Source organism: Dendrobates tinctorius, unplaced genomic scaffold (genome assembly GCF_039654945.1).
Source record: "Dendrobates tinctorius isolate UK_male_01 unplaced genomic scaffold, ASM3965494v1 ptg000046l, whole genome shotgun sequence".
Classification (NCBI taxonomy): domain Eukaryota; kingdom Metazoa; phylum Chordata; class Amphibia; order Anura; family Dendrobatidae; genus Dendrobates; species Dendrobates tinctorius.
In genome coordinates, this window is record NW_027361714.1 from 76,100,577 (window position 1) to 76,119,749 (window position 19,173).

Sequence of the window (19,173 nt, forward strand, 5' to 3'; positions counted from 1 at the left end):
TTATTGGGAGAGCTATAACTTTTTTATTTTTCTGCTAATGGGGCTGTACGGAGGGTTTTTTTGGGGGGACAAGATGACCTTTTCAGCTGTATCATTTTTATCTACATTCGTCTTTTTGATCATGCTTTATTCCACTTATTGTTTGGTGGTATGACGATAAAGCATTGTTTTTAATTTTTTTTTTTTTACGGTGTTCACTGAAGAAATTAACTAGTGGAACAGTTTCATAGGGCAGGTCATACCAGACACGGAAATACGAAATATGTGTTTTTATTTCTTTTCTTTTTGGTTACAATATACATTTTTTCTTCTTTTTTTAAATGAGACTTTTTTGCACTCTGATAGCTGTTATAAACCATTGTAATGCACAAGCATTACTGTTTATTATTACTACTTGCCCCTCCAAAAAAGTAAAAATCACAATAATGTATAAATGGGCTTTTGAATACTACAACAAATACAAAACACACACACATGAAAAGAGGGAAAAATCCTTAGAACGCTGGTTTCCATAGTCACATCGCTTTCCTGAAAATTGTGCTTTCATAACACAGCCATATTCCCAAGCTGAGGACTGGACTCTGATATTCTCCCTCCCACCTCTCTTTCTAATAATGGAAAACACTTCACGCCACCTCATTTCCGGAGCAGCCACAGCAAGACACATGATCTTATAATGTAAGTACAAAACATGTACCGTATATCTACAAAGACATATTTATACAGAGCTGTTCAATATCAGCCTCACACACTGTGAGTTGTTAACTATTTGTCAGAATTTGCAGATAATTTGTTACTGGTACTGGGATGAAGGGGTTAATTCCAATCCTGAAATAAAGGGGCAGATGGTTAGCTCAACAATAAAAAAAAATAGCTACCGTAATTCATCCCCCTCTGACTATGTAATGACACAATGAATAATAAACGCTTTATTAGTTCAGGACAAAAGTGCTGCTGCTCTGCAGAAAGACGTTATGTGGCTTTACCCGCTGCCATAATGAGTATGTGAAATGCTCAATTAACCTACCATACCAAAAAGCAGCTTAGGCCGGGGCCAGAGTTGCATGTGCAATGCGAGAAGCACTGGCATCGACACTCGGGACCGAGTATTTCTTCTTGGGACCCATTGAAGCGCTTGCCGCACAAAACCGCCGTCGTCCACCTGCACACTCCCTGCATGTGGGTCGCCCTCCCAGGGCTGTGGGGTACTCGGTACCGGGCTTGTCTCTCAGAGAGGATTGTCACAGCAGCGGTGACCCAGTCCGTGGCCCTGGGCGCTCATATAAAAGGGGTTGAGTTGGGAATAAAGTTTATAAGTGATTTGTGACGCCACCTGTGGTGTTCGGCAAGGGAGGTGTTAAGCCGACGCTGCAGACAGATCCTCTGGGACAGATGGTGTAGTGCAGCAATGATGTTGTAGCCCTCCATAGGCAGGGCTGATGGTCCCAGGGCAGTGTAGCGGAATATTTAGGAAGAGGGTGCAGTGTTTGGCACAGAGATGTAGCAGTGCTGAGGATGTTGCAGGAAGGAGGCAAGGACACAACAGGGTGCAGTTTCTTTACCTTTACTTGGCAAACGCAGTCCAGGGTTCTGATTACAGATGGCACAGGAGTAGGCTAGCCTGGAAGCAACTCAGGGATCTCTCTATCAGATGGGTTGTGTAGTCTCCTTCTTAGCGCTGGCTTGAGGTACATGCAGTACAGTGTTACACTGAAGTTCCTCCTTCTTAGAACTACCTCGCATGGCAGACAGCTGTAGCCCTCTATCTCTCTTTGCTCACCTGTCACTGTTGTGCCTCCGAGTCTTAGTTGGGAATAGAGCATTTACAGCTTCCTATTCCTCTGGTTTCTGTTGCAGGACCTTCAGTATCCATACAACCGTGGAGACAAGGCTCCAGATCATGCACTCTCACTGGGAGGGAGCTCTCTTTCCTCAGCTCAACCTCCAGCTTCTCTCCACACGTCTACACTCATTGCCCTCCTCACACTAACTCACTATTTCCCCTCTTGGCCCTCAGAGCGCGCTCCTCCCCGAATCCTGGTTCAGAGTTCCCTCTGCTGGCCTAGAATGGGAACTGTGTTGCATGTGAATGATTAACTGCTAGAGAGACCCTTCCTTGCTTCCAAGCATGACATCACCCTCCCTGGAGGAAGGCAATGCCACTGTGGCGACCATACCTCTGGGGGCGCCACACATGCCTCCCTAACCCAAAAATCCTATACAAAGTCTCTTGTTCACTTGGATGAAATAAAAAAGGACTTTGGAATATTTAATCCATCTGGTGAGTGCCGCTTTATTTTTCTTTCCATATAAGTGCATGTATTTCTATGTAGCCACACACTCCGGTCCTGAGTGCTGGCGGAAGTGCCGGGTATTGATGCGCGAGTTTCTCGCATTGCGCACGCAAGTCTGACCCCAGCCTTAGTCTAAGTCTATTATTTACAGTATATGAAAAGGTGGCAGCGGTTTTTCACTTTTAAAGGTGTACTTAATGGGTTATTCTCATAGCCATGAATGGTTAAATTTGCAAAGTTCTTGTTAAAACAAGCAACTTTGCCATATATTTGTCATTAAAAAATCCTCTCGGTGGATAGGGACGCGCTATATATCCGCATCGTCTGCACACAGCCTCAAGGTGAATGGTGTTAAGAAAAAAAATAAGCAAACATAGCATTTGTTTTTGTTTGTTTTGCCACCCAAAGAGCATAATAACAAGTGATCCAAAAAAAAAAATTGCATGTGCTACAAAACAGTACCAATGAAAATTATATTTTGTCATAAAAAATAAGCCCTCTTACAGCTGACAAAACAAAATTGTGAAACTTGGCCCTCAGAATATGGTGACACAAAAACAAGAGATTTTTTTCAAGAGTGTATTCATTATACAAAGGTAATAAAACATGAATTAATCTATAGAAGTTTAGTATCACCATAATTGTACTGACTGATGAAATCAACACTTTATTTGTGTAGCATGGTGAATAGCGTAAAACTTAAAATGCAAAAATACAATTGCAGAATTGCTGTTGTGTTTATATTCCTACTAGTGATGCGCGAACGTGCTGGGATAGGGAGTTATCCGAGCCTGTTCGGGTGCTAACCGAGTGTCTTCAGCGTGCTCGAATAATATATTCGAGTTCCTGTGGCTGCATGTCTTGTGGCTGTTCAACAGTCGCAACACATGCAGTGGTAGCCTGTTTTTTAGGCAATCCATGCATGTCTTCAGGCTGTCGAAATGCTGCGAGACATGAAGTCACAGGGACTCGAATATAGTAATTCGAGCACGCTGAAGTCACTTGGGTAGCACAAGAGTGTGCTTGGATAACACCTTATCAAAACACATTCGCTCATCACGAACATCCACCCATAAACAGTTATATGTACGGTACCTCAAAATGATGTCTTTGAGAAATACAACTCACAAGATAAGCCCCAATATGGCTATATTGCCCCCAATAATAAAAATTTTATGGCTCCTCGCAGAGCCGTACATTGAAATCATGGGGCCCATTACAAAAACTTACTGTAATAGCAAAGCCACAAAAAGAGGACTAAAAATCCTCCAAACATTCAAGAATTAATACAGCAGAAAAGGGGGCAGCAGTGTTTACCTGTCCAGGTCTCCAAACAAATGCACTATCAGGATGCAGCAAACCCATGTAGCAAAGATGGTGGCAACACAGGTGCACAAAACTGATGGGACAACCACTCACAGCCTACTATTCATGGAGGGGGTGATTGCTCAGTAAATGATTGCACGAAAGAGGCTTGTATATGGCGCTGTTCACAAGCAGGTAATGCAGACAGGGCTGACGTTAGCGGCAGGCAGATCAGGCCCCCCGCTATCCCAGGGGCCCTCAGCCAATCGCCTGCTGCCAGCGCTGACTCCCCCCCTTGCCAGTGCCAACGCATTCAACTATACCGGCCTCTATGATGCCGGTACAGTTCAAAGCAATGATGGAGGAGAGAGTGTCAGCTGACGCTTTCTCCCATCATTCATCATTCCCCTTTGCCTCTGACACTGCGAGTGCACAATCACGTCGCATCATCGCGTACCAGCTGTGGGCTGGGCAGACAGCAGCCGCTGAGAGAGGAGCCAAGACGGGAGCAGCGAGCACGAGGAGAGGTGAGAATTGTGCTTTTTTTTTTGTTTTGTTTTGTTTTTTTTTAATATATCATTGAGTTAGTACTGGGGGGGCTGCATTATATTCTATGGGGAGGTGAGCGGTATTCTATTTTATGGGGAGCTACATTATATTCTATGGGGGCTGTATTATATTCTATGAGGGAGGATTGCATCATACTCTTTTATGGGGCTACATTATATTCTATGGGGGGGCTACATTATATTCTATGGGGGCTGTATTAAATTTATTATATTCTATGAAGTGTGATTGCATCATACTCTATGAGGGGGCTACATTGTTTTCTATGGGGGGCTGCATTATATTCTATGGGGGGTACATTATATTCTATGGGGATGTGGGCTGTATTATATTCTATGGGGAGGTGGGCTGTATTATATTCTAAGGGGGGCTGTATTATATTCTATCCGAGGGTACATTATATTCTATGGGGATGTAGGCTGTATTATATTCTATGGGTAGATGGGCTGTATTATATTCTATGCGGGCTACATTATATTCTATGGGGGCTACATTATATTCTATGGGTGGCTGTATTATATTCTATGAGGAAGGATTGCATCATACTCTATGAGGGGGCTACATTGTATTCTATGGGGGACTGCATTATATTGTATGGGGGCATCATTATACTCTGAGGGGGCTACATTATATTCTATGGGGGCTGCATTATACTATATGAGGAGGTTTACATCGTATTCTACGGAGGTGCTATACTTTACTATATAAGGAGGCTGAATTATATTCTATGGAGGGGCTGCATTATGCTCTATGAGGGGGCTACCATATATTCTATGGAGGGGCTGCATTATACTATATAAGGGGGGGCTGCATTATATTCTATGGGGTGTTACATTATATTGTATGGCGGTCTGCATTATACTCTGTGGTGGATGAATTATACTCTGTGGGGTGGCTACATTATACTATATGTGGGCTGCATTATATTGTACCGAGGACTATGGGGAATACATTATACTATATGAAGAACTATGGGAAGTGAATTGTACTACATGTATGGCTAGGGTAATGCATTATACTAAATGGAGCACTATGAGGAGTGTATTATACTATATGGAGGACTGAGTAGTGTATTATACTATAAGGAGGCCTGAACAGTGTATTTGAATATATGGAGGACTATAAGAAGTGTATCATACTATATGGAGGTATGCATTTTACAATATGGAGAACTGTGGTGCACATTATAATATGGATGACTATGGGGTGTATTATACTAAACAAGCAAAATGCTGCATATTCATCAAGTGATTGGATTGTTTATGCCAGAACAAAAATCATTGTTCTCAGTAGCACTTCACCGGTGTAAATTGTAGATGTGCTGCTGATAACATGATACTGTATGGGGACAGATTGATCTAACAGTGATTGTTCTGTTCCCATCGTTCTTTCTCAGTTGGTGTAAAGAGGAAGGGGAAACAAGCGTCGAACGACTACAATTGTTACAACCCGGGCAGCGCCTCCTCGACTAACTCACCTTGCGTCAGCATCCTGGCAGGTCTCTGGATGAGGGGCGTGCTGCTCGGTGTCCTCGCTTCCGGTTTCATGGTCGGTCTCTGGATCCGGTGACTCATGCGTGCTCCGTCCTCAGCTTAGGCCACGTGCATCTCTGGCCTCTTATTCTAAATGAAGCTCTTGACCCGGAAGTCTTTCCTGACCTGCAGCAGCCACTAGCATATCAGGCTGCTTCCTGCTAGGGGAGGCGCCTGATTATCACTTTGCTTCCCTGCTAGGCCAGCTAGGTTCCTGCATGGCCGCTCTTTGTACTCAGGTCCCTGCGTGTACCCAGGTGTGCTTCCCAGTACGCACTCTGCACTCTCTTGTACCCAGGCTTGCTTTCCAGTATGCACTCTCTTGTACCCAGGTGTACTTCCCAGTATGCACCCTGCACTCTCTTGTACCCTGCGTGCTTCCGAGTATGCATTCTGCACCCTCCTGTACCCAGCATGCCCCTGTATTCACCCTGCTAGGCAAGGTCTCTCGCGCCTCCTTCGAGCCGGCCACCTGGTACCAGCAGTCGTCCTACTTTATCCCCCTGGGTCTGCCCCTGACGCTCCCTGTATAGGGGGTGGTCCTCACTAGGTCAGCTCACCCAGGGTGGGTTGGTATCACGACCCAGAGGGTCCACTCCAGGAGTCGTTACAGCATAATCAGGCCATGGACCCACTGGTGTCTCGGCCGCCGCTCAAGAAGAATCAGAGTGCTCGCGGATAATGTCCTTCTGGAAGTCCATAGAGATCCAGTTGCCAGACTTACAAACCTCTGATTTGGGGAATGCCCCCCGGTGGGCTAGCCTCCAGCAGGAGCTTGCTAAGCAGCGTGACACTCAGGCCCTCTTGCTCAGCTACATGGCGTCAGTAGACGACCGTCTGCTTTCCCTTCAGTCTGCCGTCTTGGCCGCAAGCCAAGCTCAGGTCTTGCATCCTCAATCCCACTTTTGTAAAACGCCACGGTATAGCAGTGACTCCAAGTTAAGTCGAGGTTTTTTGAACCAGTGTCTGCTACACATTGTGCTTCAGCCGCAGCAATATCCAACCGATCGGGCGAAAGTGGCCTTTGTGGTTTCTCATTTGGAGGGGGAGACTTTGGCGTGGATTAACCCACTCTGGGAGTGTGATGACCCATTGGTTTTCCAGTTGCCAACCTCCTTGGAGACTTTTTGCCGTGTGTTTGATGAGCCAGGTTGCTTGGCATCTACCACGGAATCCCTTTTTAATCTCCACCAATGTTCTCTTCCCGTTGGCCAATATTCTATTCTTTTTCGCATTCTGTCCTCCGAGTTGGACTGGAACAAGGAAGCATTGGTAGGTGCTTTCTGGCGAGGCCTCTCGAGCCGTATTAATGGGTCGCCCTCCCAGGGCTGTGGGGTACTCGGTACCGGGCCGGTGTCAGCGGGATGTGTCACAGCAGCGGTGACCCGGTCCGTGGCCCTGGGCACCCAAGTAATGGGGGAATGTAATGGTGGAATATAGTTAGATGAATAGTTTGTGACGCCACCTGTGGTGCATGCAAATCCGCTGGGACTGATGGTAGGGCGCAGCAGAGATGTAAAAGCTCCCCACAGGTGAAGCTGTAGTCCCAGGGCAGTGTAGATGTGATTGGCACGGGGTTGTAGCAGTGCCGGAAAGGTAGGAAGCAGACAAGACACAGCGGGGTGCAATTTCTGTACCTTTACTTGAAAACTGCAGTCCAGGTTCCTGATTACAGATGGTAATGGAGCAGGCTGGCCTGGAAGCAGCTCAGGATTCTCTCTCAGCAGAAGGGCTGTGCAGTCTTGTTCCTAGCGCTTATTTGAATGAAGTACTCCTACTACTGAGTTACACTGAAGTTGCTCTCAATTCTCTTCTACTCTCACTCCTCGTATGGCAGACAGCTGTAGCCGCTATTCCTCTCTTGGCTCACTGCGTGCTGTTGTGCCTCCGAGTCTTAGATGGGGGTAGGGCATTTACAGCCTCCTACTCCTCTGTTATCTGCTGTAGGACCATCAGTGTCCATAGAGCCGTGGAGACCAGGCTCCAGATCATGCGCTCTCACTGTGAGGGAGCTCTCTTTCCTCAGCTCAACCTCCAGCTTCTCTCTACACGTCTGCACACTTCACCCTCCACAGACTAACTCACTAACCACTCCTTCCTCTTGGCCCTCAGGGAGCACTCCTCCCCTTAATTTTGGTTCAGAGTTCCCCCTGCTGGTCTGGAGTGGAACTGTGTTGTATGCATAGGTAAACTGAGAGAGAGACCCTTCACTGCCTCCAAGCCTGGCATTACCCTCCCCTGGATGAAGGCAAAACCAGTGTGGTGACCTTACTCCTGGGGGCACCACATTCCCCCCTAGTGAAAGTCAGCACTCCTGGGCTGAACAAAACATGAAAGACATATATACAATTAAGCAATAATAATTGTACAAGATTTAAAAAAAAAAAAAGTTACAAAAACCAAGTGCTTCAAAAATGGTCCTATGATGATAAGTCCAAGCATCAATGTCCATGGTCCATTCCTGGGCAAATGGTGAAATATTTACAAAGAAAGTTTTTGACCACACAAGTCCTGTGGTACTATGTCCATAAATAAGGGAAACTCTTACAGGTTACCTGTAGGCACAAAACTTGAAAACAGTTACATATTTACAAACAATTCCAACATTCACTTTTGCTTTGCTATATACGATATCTGATGGGTGGTATACCTTGTGTGGTACGGGTAGACCTGCGTAACTCTAGTGTGGGTAAGCTGGGTAGTATTCTCCTATGGACTCTTAGACTCACCATGGGCACTACAGGTTCACCACTGACAGGGCGAAGGTTCTCTGGCTCCACTGCTGGTGTGGCATCTGCTGCCTGGTTTTCCTGATCTTCAGGATTTTCTTGAGTCACGTTACCCTGTGCTACCACTTGGGGAAATATCAACACTGGCACCACTATAGCATCATTCACTTCAGTCCAATTCGCAGGAAATTCTCCAAGTAGCCAAGTATTGTGCTGACCTTCTCTTCTTCCTCTATGGGTTGGATGTTATCTGGTTCTTCTTTTCTTTCTTTTAACTGGTCAGGATATAACTTCAAATGATCCCTCGATACCGCTGCTGAGGTCTCTCCTCCATCTTTACTAACAAGGCATACCTTGGTATTATCAAAATTTGAGGGCAGAATGGTATAAGGTTCAGCTTTCCATTGATCATCCAATCTTCTCTTCCTTTTTAAGACTTGTTCTCCCGGCGACAGAAGAATGGCAGGTGCATATTGGTTGTAAAGCTTCTCCTGCTTTTGTCTTGCCCGGGCTAGACTCTTCTGCACACACTCTTGTACTCTTCTGTACTGCTGTTGTCTTTCTGTATCCCAGTCAGCATCTGGTGACATAACTTCAGGCGTAAGGACTCCCATGTCCAAATCAACAGGCAGTTTACCAGGTCTTTCTCTCATTAAGTAGGCTGGGGTATAGTTAGTTGAATTCACTGGAATATGGTTGTAGAGGTCCACCAGATCTGGCAACTTCTCTGGCCACATATTTCTCTCCTCCAAGGGCAAAGTCTTCAGGAGGTCAATCACTACCTGGTTCATCTTCTCACACATGCCATTGGTCTGTGGGTGATACGGTGTTGTCCGGATCTTCTTACAACCATACAAGTTACAGAATTCTTGGAACACTTCTGCCTCGAAAGCTGGACCTTGGTCTGTAAGCACTCTTTCAGGATAGCCATGCGGTCTACAGAAGTGCTGTTGGAATGCTCTGGCTGTAGTCCTGGCTGTCTGATCTTTGACAGGTACAACTACTAGGAATCTTGAGTAGTGGTCCACAATGGTAAGAGCGTAGATGTAGCCCAACCGGCTTGGAACCAGCTTCACATGGTCCAGAGCTACCATCTCAAGCGGTTGTTTGGTGATGATTGGCTGCAGAGGAGCCCTCTGGCTGTCTCGATCCTTTCTGCGCAGGTTACAATGTCCACACTCCCGGCACCACCTCTCAATGGCTTTCCTCATACCAGCCCAATAGAACCTCTCCCGGAGCAATGCTTCCAGCTTCTTCCATCCGAAGTGTTCAGCTCCATTGTGGTTTGCTTCTAGGACCATTGATGCCTCTCTCTTCGGGACTACCACCTGCCAGACCAGCTCATGAGTACGGGCATTGATACTCCCCCGACACAGCTTTCCTTCATAGATGAACAGCCGGCCTCTCTCCTTCCACAACTGCTGGGTTTCTTCAGGATCATTCGACTCTGGGCGTGAGTCAGCTTGTGACAGTAGCTCCTTCACCAGGCGGACTGCAGGGTCACTATCTTGCGTTTCTGTCCAGTCATGATGGGGCAATGGATTCAGGGTGACCTCCTTCAAGCTAGACCATCGGTTTCTCACTCCTTGAGCACGTTGGGCCGGTGGAAGGGAGGCAACTCTATTTCCTCAAGAGCCTCAGGGTCTTCTCCTGCATCTGGCAGATTAGGCATCCTGGACAGCACGTCAGCATTGGCATTCTTGTGCCCTGCTCGGTACTTGATAGTAAACTCATAGTTAGTCAGCTGAGCCATCCATCGCTGCTCCAGTGAACCTAGTTTTGCAGTGTCCAAGTGGGTCAACGGATTGTTGTCCGTGAAGATAGTAAACTTGGCGGAGGCTAGGTAATGTTTGAACCTTTCGGTGACAGCCCAGACTATGGCAAGGAACTCCAGCTTGAAAGAACTGTAGTTGTCAGGGTTCCTTTCAGTGGGACGCAGCTTCCTGCTGGCGTAGGAGATCACTCTTTCTTTTCCGTTCTGTACCTGCGACAGTACTGCTCCTAGTCCCACATTGCTAGCATCAGTGTACAGCACAAAGGGTTTGTCATAATCTGGGTAGGCCAGAATTTCGTCACCTGTGAGAGCCATCTTCAACCGAGTGAAAGATCTCTCCAACTCTTCAGTCCATTCAAAGGAGGAACTTTTCTGTTTGGTCTTTTTGGACTGCCCCACCAGGAGATTTTGCAAAGGGGTGGCTATTTCCATAAAGCCTTTGATGAATCTTCGGTAGTAGCCCACCAGTCCAAGGAATTGGTGTACTTCATGGAGGTTGCTGGGCTTCGGCCAGTCCCGGATGACTGTGACTTTGTCCGGATCTGGTACCACACCTTCTGCACTCACCACATGTCCGAGGTACTGTACCTTGGGCTTCAGGAGGTGGCATTTGGAAGGCTTCACCATCAGGCCAAAATTGGACAAAGCATCAAACACCTCAGCCAGGTGCTCCAGATGATCTTCATAGGTTTTGGAGAAGACAATGACATCATCCAGGTACAAGAGGGCCGTCTCAAAATTCATGTGTCCCAGGCAGCACTCCATCAGTCGTTGAAATGTTCCTGGAGCAGTGCAGAGCCCAAATGGCATATAATTGAACTCACAGAGACCCATTGGAGTGGTAAATGCTGTCTTCTCCTTGTCTGCCTCTGCCACGGGAACCTGCCAATACCCACTGGTGAGATCCAAGGTGGAAAAGTAGTTAGCAGTTTTAAGTGCAGCTAATGACTCTTCAATTCTGGGTAATGGGTAGGCCTCTTTATGTGTAATGCTGTTAATTTTCCTGTAATCAACACACATTCTCATGGTACCATCCTTTTTCTTTACAAAAACTATTGGAGCTGCCCAGGGGCTACAACTGTCTCTGATAACCCCAGCTTCCTTCATCTTTCTCAACATACTCTTGGCACATTGGTATTGTGTTGGGGGTATAGGTCTGTACCTCTCCTTTATTGGGTGGATGGTCTCCAGTGCGGATATGATGTTGAACCCCTTTTGCCTGCCCAAAATCTAGTGGGTGTTTGCTGAATACCCGCTCATACTCTTGTGTCACTCTGTAAACCCCATTTTTCTGGTATGAAGGTGTAGAGTCAGTCCCCACCTGTAGTTGCTGGCACCACTCCTCCATCTGCTTCACAGAGCCATTGTCCTCCACCTGATCGGATGAGACCAAGGGCTCTGCTGCCTGCAAAGAGTTGTTATTAACAGTGAGCAGCTTAGCAACTGTGGTGTACCGAGGTATTGTGTCCTCCTCTTCCCCACAATTCAAAAGGCGTACAGGTACTCTCCCTTTACGTACATCAACCACCCCTCTGGCTGTCAGGAGAGTGGGCCTGCTATCAGAATATACTGGTTGTACCAATGCCTGGTAATCTCTCCCTCTGAGACCTATAGCTGCCCGACACCAAATCAACATTTCACATCTGGGGGGTATTGCAATGGGGAAAGCATCACTCACTCTGATGCTGCCAATTTCTCCGCCAGAGAGTTCTACCTGTTGTCTTTGCATCAGGGCTCTGATCTCCTTCTGCAGGACTCGTTGTTCACTGGAACCCGCAGTCTCAGCCACCTGTTGCAACAAGACAATAACCTCGGAAAGACAATTTTCAATTACATTTGTACCAAGAGTCATCATGGGATTACATTCACATTAATCAATATCAACAACTATCAGACCTTGAGATTTTAGCTCTACCCGACCCACTTTAACAGTAATTTCTTTACATCCAATCTGCGGCAAAGATTGACCATTACTGGCAACTACCGTCAGTTCATCAGTTGGGCCCCAAGTAAGTTCAGAATCAGCCCAATACCTCTTGTAGAGGATATAGGGCATGGTGGTCACCTGGGAGCCAGTGTCCAGCAAAGCGTTCATGGGGATACCATCAATCACCACAGGAAGGATAGGTCTCCCTCCAACATATTTGGCTCTCCAGTTCTTTGGGCCTGGGGATCCTATTCCTGGGGGTTAGCCCTCTGCCCCAGGGGTTGCTCGTTTAAAGGACAGTATCTTGCAAGATGACCTGCCTTGTAGCAGTGACGACAGATGGGACGTCCGTCCTGGTCATAGCGATCGTTGTTCCTTCCTCGAAGTGGCGGGGCTCTCCTCCTCCGGAGCCACGGGGCATCCTCTGGACTGGAAGCAAGCTGGATTTTTTCTTTGGAGGACACCTGTAGGGACTGCACGATTTTAGTAAGTGCAGCCATTCCTTTGGTCAACTCCTGGACCTGTAGACGCAGCTCTTCAGTTGGATCTTTATCCAGAGACTGTGCATCAGCCTCCACAGGGATGGAAGGAAAAGACGTTGCTTCCCGATGGTAGGTGAACGCTGGGCGCCTCAGGGGCGCTGGACGGCTGTCAGTGGGTTCCTGCAGTACCCGTATAGCCCTGTCCTTAAAATCAGCAAAGTCCAGATCAGGGTCTTGCAGGGTTATAATGCGCAACTGTCCTCTGTGTGTACTGGATAGAAGTCCTTCAATTAACTTTTCCTTTAACAGTTTATCTTCCTCCTTTAGACTGTCAGGATCATCTTGCTTAACTGTTCGCAGTGCCTCCTGCAGGTTGAGAGCATAGTCCCTTATACTGTCCTGCGCCTTCTATTTACAGCCAAAGAACCTCATCTTGATTTCAGCTGCAGTGTGGGTGTCAAAGGTGCTTCTCAGCTTGGCCAGGGTCTTTGCAACAGTCTCTTTATCCGTGTCCTGCCAGGCATTCACCTCTCTCTGTGCTGCACCCGTTAGCTGTCCAATCAGGATATTCACTTTCTGGCTTTCAGACAGAGGGTATACTTTAAACAAACTGCACAGTCTCTCTTTAAATTCACTCAGGGTATGTGACTCAGGTGAGTACTGCGGTAGCCAGGCCGCTCCCGGTATGTAGGGCATGGACAGCGGCATTATGGGGACCACTGCGGTGGGCGCTCCTCCTTGCGGTGCTGCGGGGTCAGCAACAGTGTCCGCCGCTGCATCGTTGTGTGGCGCGGACATTCTCTTACCCCCCTAGTTAACGTTAGCCAGGGCCGGGGGTTGTGTGAGCTTACCGGCGGCTGCTTCGCAGGCCTGATGCTCCGAGCTGTAGGCCTCAGCTCCTCCCCTTCTCGCGCGCTGTCCTCTCTTCCCGCGCGGCACTTCACTTCTTCGCGCTCTGTGGCAGGCTCCGCCCATGAAGGCCGCCCCTCTTTCTTCCCGCGCTCACCAAACAGCGTGGCAATAGCGGCAATTGGCGCCAATTTCACAGTCTTTTACACCAACACAGTCTATGGCACACAGGAGCCGGGGGGTACCGGGCTCCGTAATCCTGTTTGTGATGCCAAACTGGGTCGCCCTCCCAGGGCTGTGGAGTACTCGGTACCAGGCCGGTGTCAGCGGGATGTGTCACAGCAGCGGTGACCCGGTCCGTGGCCCTGGGCGCCCAAGTAATGGGGAAATGTACTTAATGGAATGGAATAGTTCGTGACACCACCTGTGGTGCTCGGCAAGTGAGATGTTAAGCCGACGCTGCATGCAGATCCGCTGGGACTGATGTTAGGGCGCAGCAGAGATGTAAAAGCTTCCCACAGGTGAAGCTGTAGTCCCAGGGCAGTGTAGATGTGATTGGCACGGGGATGTAGCAGTTCCGGAAAGGTAGGAAGCAGACAAGACACAGCGGGGTGCAATTTCTGTACCTTTACTTGAAAACTGCAGTCCAGGTTCCTGATTACAGATGATAACGGAGCAGGCTGGCCTGGAAGCAGCTCAGGATTCTCTCTTAGCAGAAGGGCTGTGCAGTCTCCTTCCTAGCGCTTATTTGAATTAAGTACTCCTAGTACTGAGTTACACTGAAGTTGCTCTCAATTCTCTTCTACTCTCACTCCTCGTATGGCAGACAGCTGTAGCCGCTATTCCTCTCCTGGCTCACTGCGTGCTGTTGTGCCTCCGAGTCTTAGATGGGGGTAGGGCATTTACAGCCTCCTACTCCTCTGGTATCTGCTGTAGGACCATCAGTGTCCATAGAGTCGTGGAGACCAGGCTCATGATCATGCGCTCTCACTGTGAGGGAGCTCTCTTTCCTCAGCTCAACCTCCAGCTTCTCTCTACACGTCTGCACACTTCACCCTCCACAGACTAACTCACTAACCACTCCTTCCTCTTGGCCCTCAGGGAGCACTCCTCCCTTTAATTTCAGTTCAGAGTTCCCCCTGCTGGCCTGGAGTGGAACTGTGTTGTATGCATAGGTAAACTGCGAGAGAGACCCTTCACTGCCTCCAAGCCTGGCATTACCCTCTCCTGGAGGAAGGCAAAACCAGTGTGGCGACCTTACTCCTGGGGGACGCCACATTAACCCCTTTACTCCCAAGGGTGGTTTGCATGTTAATGCCCGCACCAATTTTTACAATTCTGACCACTGTCCCTTTATGAGGTAATAACTTTGGAACGCTTCCATGGATCCCTGTGATTCTGACAATGTTTTATCATGACATATTGTACTTCATGTTAGTGGTAAAATTTAATTCATATAACTTGTGTTTATTTGTGAAAAAAACAGAAATTTGGTGAAAATTTTGCAATTTTCCAACTTTGAATTTTTATGCTCTTAAATCACAGAGATATGGCACTCAAAAAACTTAATAAGTAACATTTCCCACATGTTTACTTTACATCAGCACAATTAGGGAACCAAATTTTTTTTTTGTTAGGAAGTTATAAGGTTAAAAGTTGACCAGCGATTTCTCATTTTTACAACACCATTTTATTTTTAGGGACCACATCACATTTGAAGTCACTTTGAGCGGTCTATATGACAGAAAATACCCAAAAACTGACACCATTCTAAAATCTGCACCCCTCAAGGTGCTCAAAACTAGATCCAAGAAGTTTATTAACCCTTCAGGTGCTTCACAGGAATTTTTTGAATGTTTAAAAAAAATGAACATTTAACTTTTTTTCACAAAAAAAATTACTTCAGGTTCAATTTTTTTATTTTTCCAAGGGTAACAGGAGAAATTAGACTGGAAAAGTTATTGTGCAATTGGTCCTGAGTACGCTGATACCTGATATGTGGGGGGGAACCACTGTTCGGCGCATGGCAGAGCTCGGAAGGGAAGGAGCGCCGTTTGACTTTTTCACTGCAAAATTGGCTTGAATTCAGATCGGATGCCATGTCAAGTTTGGAGAGCACCTGATGTGCCTAAACAGTGGAAACACCCCACAAGTGACTCCATTTTGGAAACTAGACCCCCCAAGGAACTTATCTAGATATGTGGTGAGCACTTTGAACCCACAAGGGCTTCACAGAAGTTTATAACGTACAGCCGTACAATTGAAACATCATATTTTTTCCAAAAAAATGATCTTTTCACCCCCAATTTTTATTTTCCCAAGGGTAACAGGACCCCAAAAGTTATTGTGCAACTTGTCCTGAGTACGCTGATACCCCATATGTGGGAGTAAACCACTATTTGGGCACATGACAGAGCTTTGAAGGGAAGCAGCGCCATTTGACTTTTTTGGCTAGAATTGAGATCGGACGCCATGTCGCGTTTGGAAAGCCCCTGATGTGCCAAAACGGTGGAAACCCCCCAATTCTAACTCCAACCCTAACCCCAACACACCCCTAACCCTAGCCCTAACCCTAGCCCTAATGGGAAAATGGAAATAAATACATTTTTTTAATTTTATTATTTCTCCCTAACTAAAGGGGTGATAAAGGGGGGTTTGAGTTACTATTTATAGCGCGTTTTCATATTTGGCAGCTGTCACACGCTAAAAGACGCTTTTTATTGTAAAAATAGTTTATGCATCACCACATTTTGAGAGCTATAATTTTTCCATATTTTGACCCACCGAGTCATGTGAGGTCTTATTTTTTGAGGAACGAGTTGATGTTTTTATTGGTACCATTTTCAGGCACGTGACATTTTTTGATCGCTTTTTATTCCGATTTTTGGGACTCAGAATGAACAAAAACCAGCGTTTCATGAATTTCTTTTGGGGGATGCGTTTAAGCCATTTCGCGTGTGGTAAAATTGATAAGGCGGTTTTATTCTTCAGGTCAGTACGGTTACAGCGATACCTCATTTATGTTTTTTTTTATGTTTTGGCACTTTTATGCAATGAAAACAATTTTATATAAAAATTATTTTTGCATCGCTTTATTCTGCGAGCTATAACTTTTTTATTTTTTCACTGATAACCCTGTATGGCAGCTCGTTTTTTGAGAGACGAGATCACGTTTTCAGTGGTACCATGGTTAGTTATATCTGTCTATTTGATCGTGTGTTATTGCACTTTTTGTTCGGCAGTATGATGATAAAGCATTATTTTTTACTTCGCTTTTTATTTTTATTTTTTAAGGGGTTCAATAAAGGGGTTAACTAGTGGGACAGTTTTATAGGGTGGGCCTTACGGACGCGGCGATACTAAATAAGTGTACTTTTATTGTTTTTTTTTATTTTCAAAAAATGAATTTATTAGGGAATAATTTTTTTTTTTTTAATTTATTTAGCAATTTTTTTTTTTTATAAATTATTTTTACACTTTTTTTTTACTTTATTACACTGTCTCAGGGGGGACATCACTGTCATGTGACAGATCGCTGATCTGACACATCATAGATCGCTAAGAATAATGTAGAGCAGCATCCATTCCGCGTGAAAAAACATGTAGAAATTTATTTCGCCATGAAAACATACGTTTTGACCATCACATGGTCTTTTTCAAGCTTAAATTTCTACATGTTTTTTCACCTGGAATGGATGCTGCTCTACATTATTCTTTGTAATCTTTGTGACTTCTGATGTCCAACTGGGTCCCTGGACTTAGAGCGTGCGTCTCCTGATCCTGGAAGTGCTGTCAGCCATCTTTTTTTATGTACATCATAGATCGCTGTGACATATCAGCGATCTGACACAGGCGCTGCACAGGCTTCCTCATGCCTGCGCTCTGCAGGCAGTGAGGAAGCCGGCTCCCTGCAGGCCCCCGAAGGTCCCCGCCGCCATATTGGATCCGGGAACCTGCAGGGAAAGAGGCTCCCAGAGCAGCGCAGCACATCGCGCTGCTCCAGGGGTTTCAGGGAAGCACAGAGGGAGCCCCCTCCCTGCGCGCTTCTTTCCTATGCCGCCGGTACACTGCGATCATGTTTGATGATCACATGCCGGGTGTCAGCTGTGATAATCAGCTGACACCTGGCCGCGATCGCGCTAGACGTACTATTCTGTCCTTGGGACTTAGGTCCCAGGTCGCATGGACGGAATAGTACGTCTAATGTAAGAAAGGGGTTAAAGATGAGTTAGAGGAGTTAATCTCTCTAGCGACGCAAATTGATTTACGCTTTCAGGAGCGCTCCCACGAAGCTGCTTGGGAGAGGTTTCCCCACTCGCCCTTGCCCACCTGCAGGCTGCATAATCTCAGACCTGTGTCCTCTTCTTTAGTCTCTGCTCTTGAGCCTGATGTAGAAATTTATATGGGTAGATTTACCCCTGTGCGTACTGTGGCCTGCCCAAATTAGACAGAGTCTTATTGAGCGCTCAAGGAAGGAAAGACGCCACACCTGGTTAGCAGCAATACCTTCCAGCAAACCTTGGAAGCTTTATTCACATTCATGGTTTTTATCAGTTTGTATAGAAAGGAGTGGTTACTCATTAACATAAAGGCTTTACTTATCTAATTGGTCAGTTTAAATGCATGAATATATATGGGTGTCCGACCTGAGGTTACTTAGACACCACATGATTTACTGTCTGGAGTCTTGCACTCGTCAGCAAGACTCCAATATCGGCTGGACCATCTGGCCAACTTCCTCTTCTGTATGTCTAGGAGACATGTCACAAGACAATGCTATCACATTGGTTGTCCAGACAGACTTCATGGGGTTAGGTCAGCTCCAGTCACTGATTATAAAGTTCAAGACAGCTATGATTATATCTCTAAGTGTGCATATATGAATATATAGAGTGTATATGAGAGTACATAAGTATATAGCCTATAGCAGGCAAGTGAGATCTAGATGAAATACATATACTGTACATATATATATTCCAGAACAATCCCCCCTTAGATATCACTTGCCCTAAAATCCTGCTCCTGGCCCAAAGCGCTGCAACTCTTTTGTGCTGCCAGTGAACTGACATACGCCTAACGCATACATCCTCCTCTGTACAGACTTTCGCAAATGGGCGGTCAGGAAATCTGTCCCTAACAGGGGTTTGGTGCAATGTAATCAAAGTCTCTTAGTTAGCAGTCTATGCAGTCAGTGCATGTGTATTCTCTGTCAGGTAGGTAATTTATTCAGTCAGGTAGGTCATCCACAGCATCATTCCAGCTCAGGTGTATCTTCTGGTATGAAGGCCTTTTCCTGCAATGCGATGTGTGGATCCAGGTGGGGGGTTTTCCCTGCAGGTCGGTGGCATCAGCACTTGGAGAAGAGCCATCGGATCTGGGATCGAGTGCTTCTCTTTACGGACTTTTCCCACCAACACTCAGCAGTCTCCTGACTTCAGGGCGTGCATACCAGGCACCGAATCTGGACCTGGCAATGAAGGAGAAAACTCGAGAATGGACATTAGCAAGATTCTTGATAAATTCAATTACACATGCAGACAAAGTATCATTTTGCATAGTCAACTGCTAAGTAAAGAATACCCCTAAACTGGGTTTTTTACCCAAATAAAGTTTCATATTGGTGACAGCTTTTCCTGAGCCTATGGGACTGTCTAATGCCAGGGTTTGTCTGTCTCTTGGGCAGATTTTTCTGTATCATGCTGCTCTTAAGTGTC

At 46.3% G+C, this 19,173-nt stretch overlaps 1 protein-coding gene across 6 annotated transcripts in view; it reads left to right on the forward strand.

Annotated features, from left to right (window-relative positions):
* DDO (D-aspartate oxidase) overlaps positions 1–19,173 on the forward strand; it is a 184,615-nt gene that overhangs the window by 65,580 nt on the left and 99,862 nt on the right. The window contains exon 1 of one of the 6 annotated variants that reach the window (XM_073576009.1): positions 555–678. The exons of the other annotated variants lie outside the window; for them this stretch is intronic. Within the exon in view, the coding sequence (XP_073432110.1) occupies positions 677–678 (2 nt within the window). The 5' untranslated portion in view covers positions 555–676. Of the gene's footprint in view, positions 1–554; positions 679–19,173 lie in introns of those variants that run through there. 6 annotated transcript variants of the gene reach the window in all.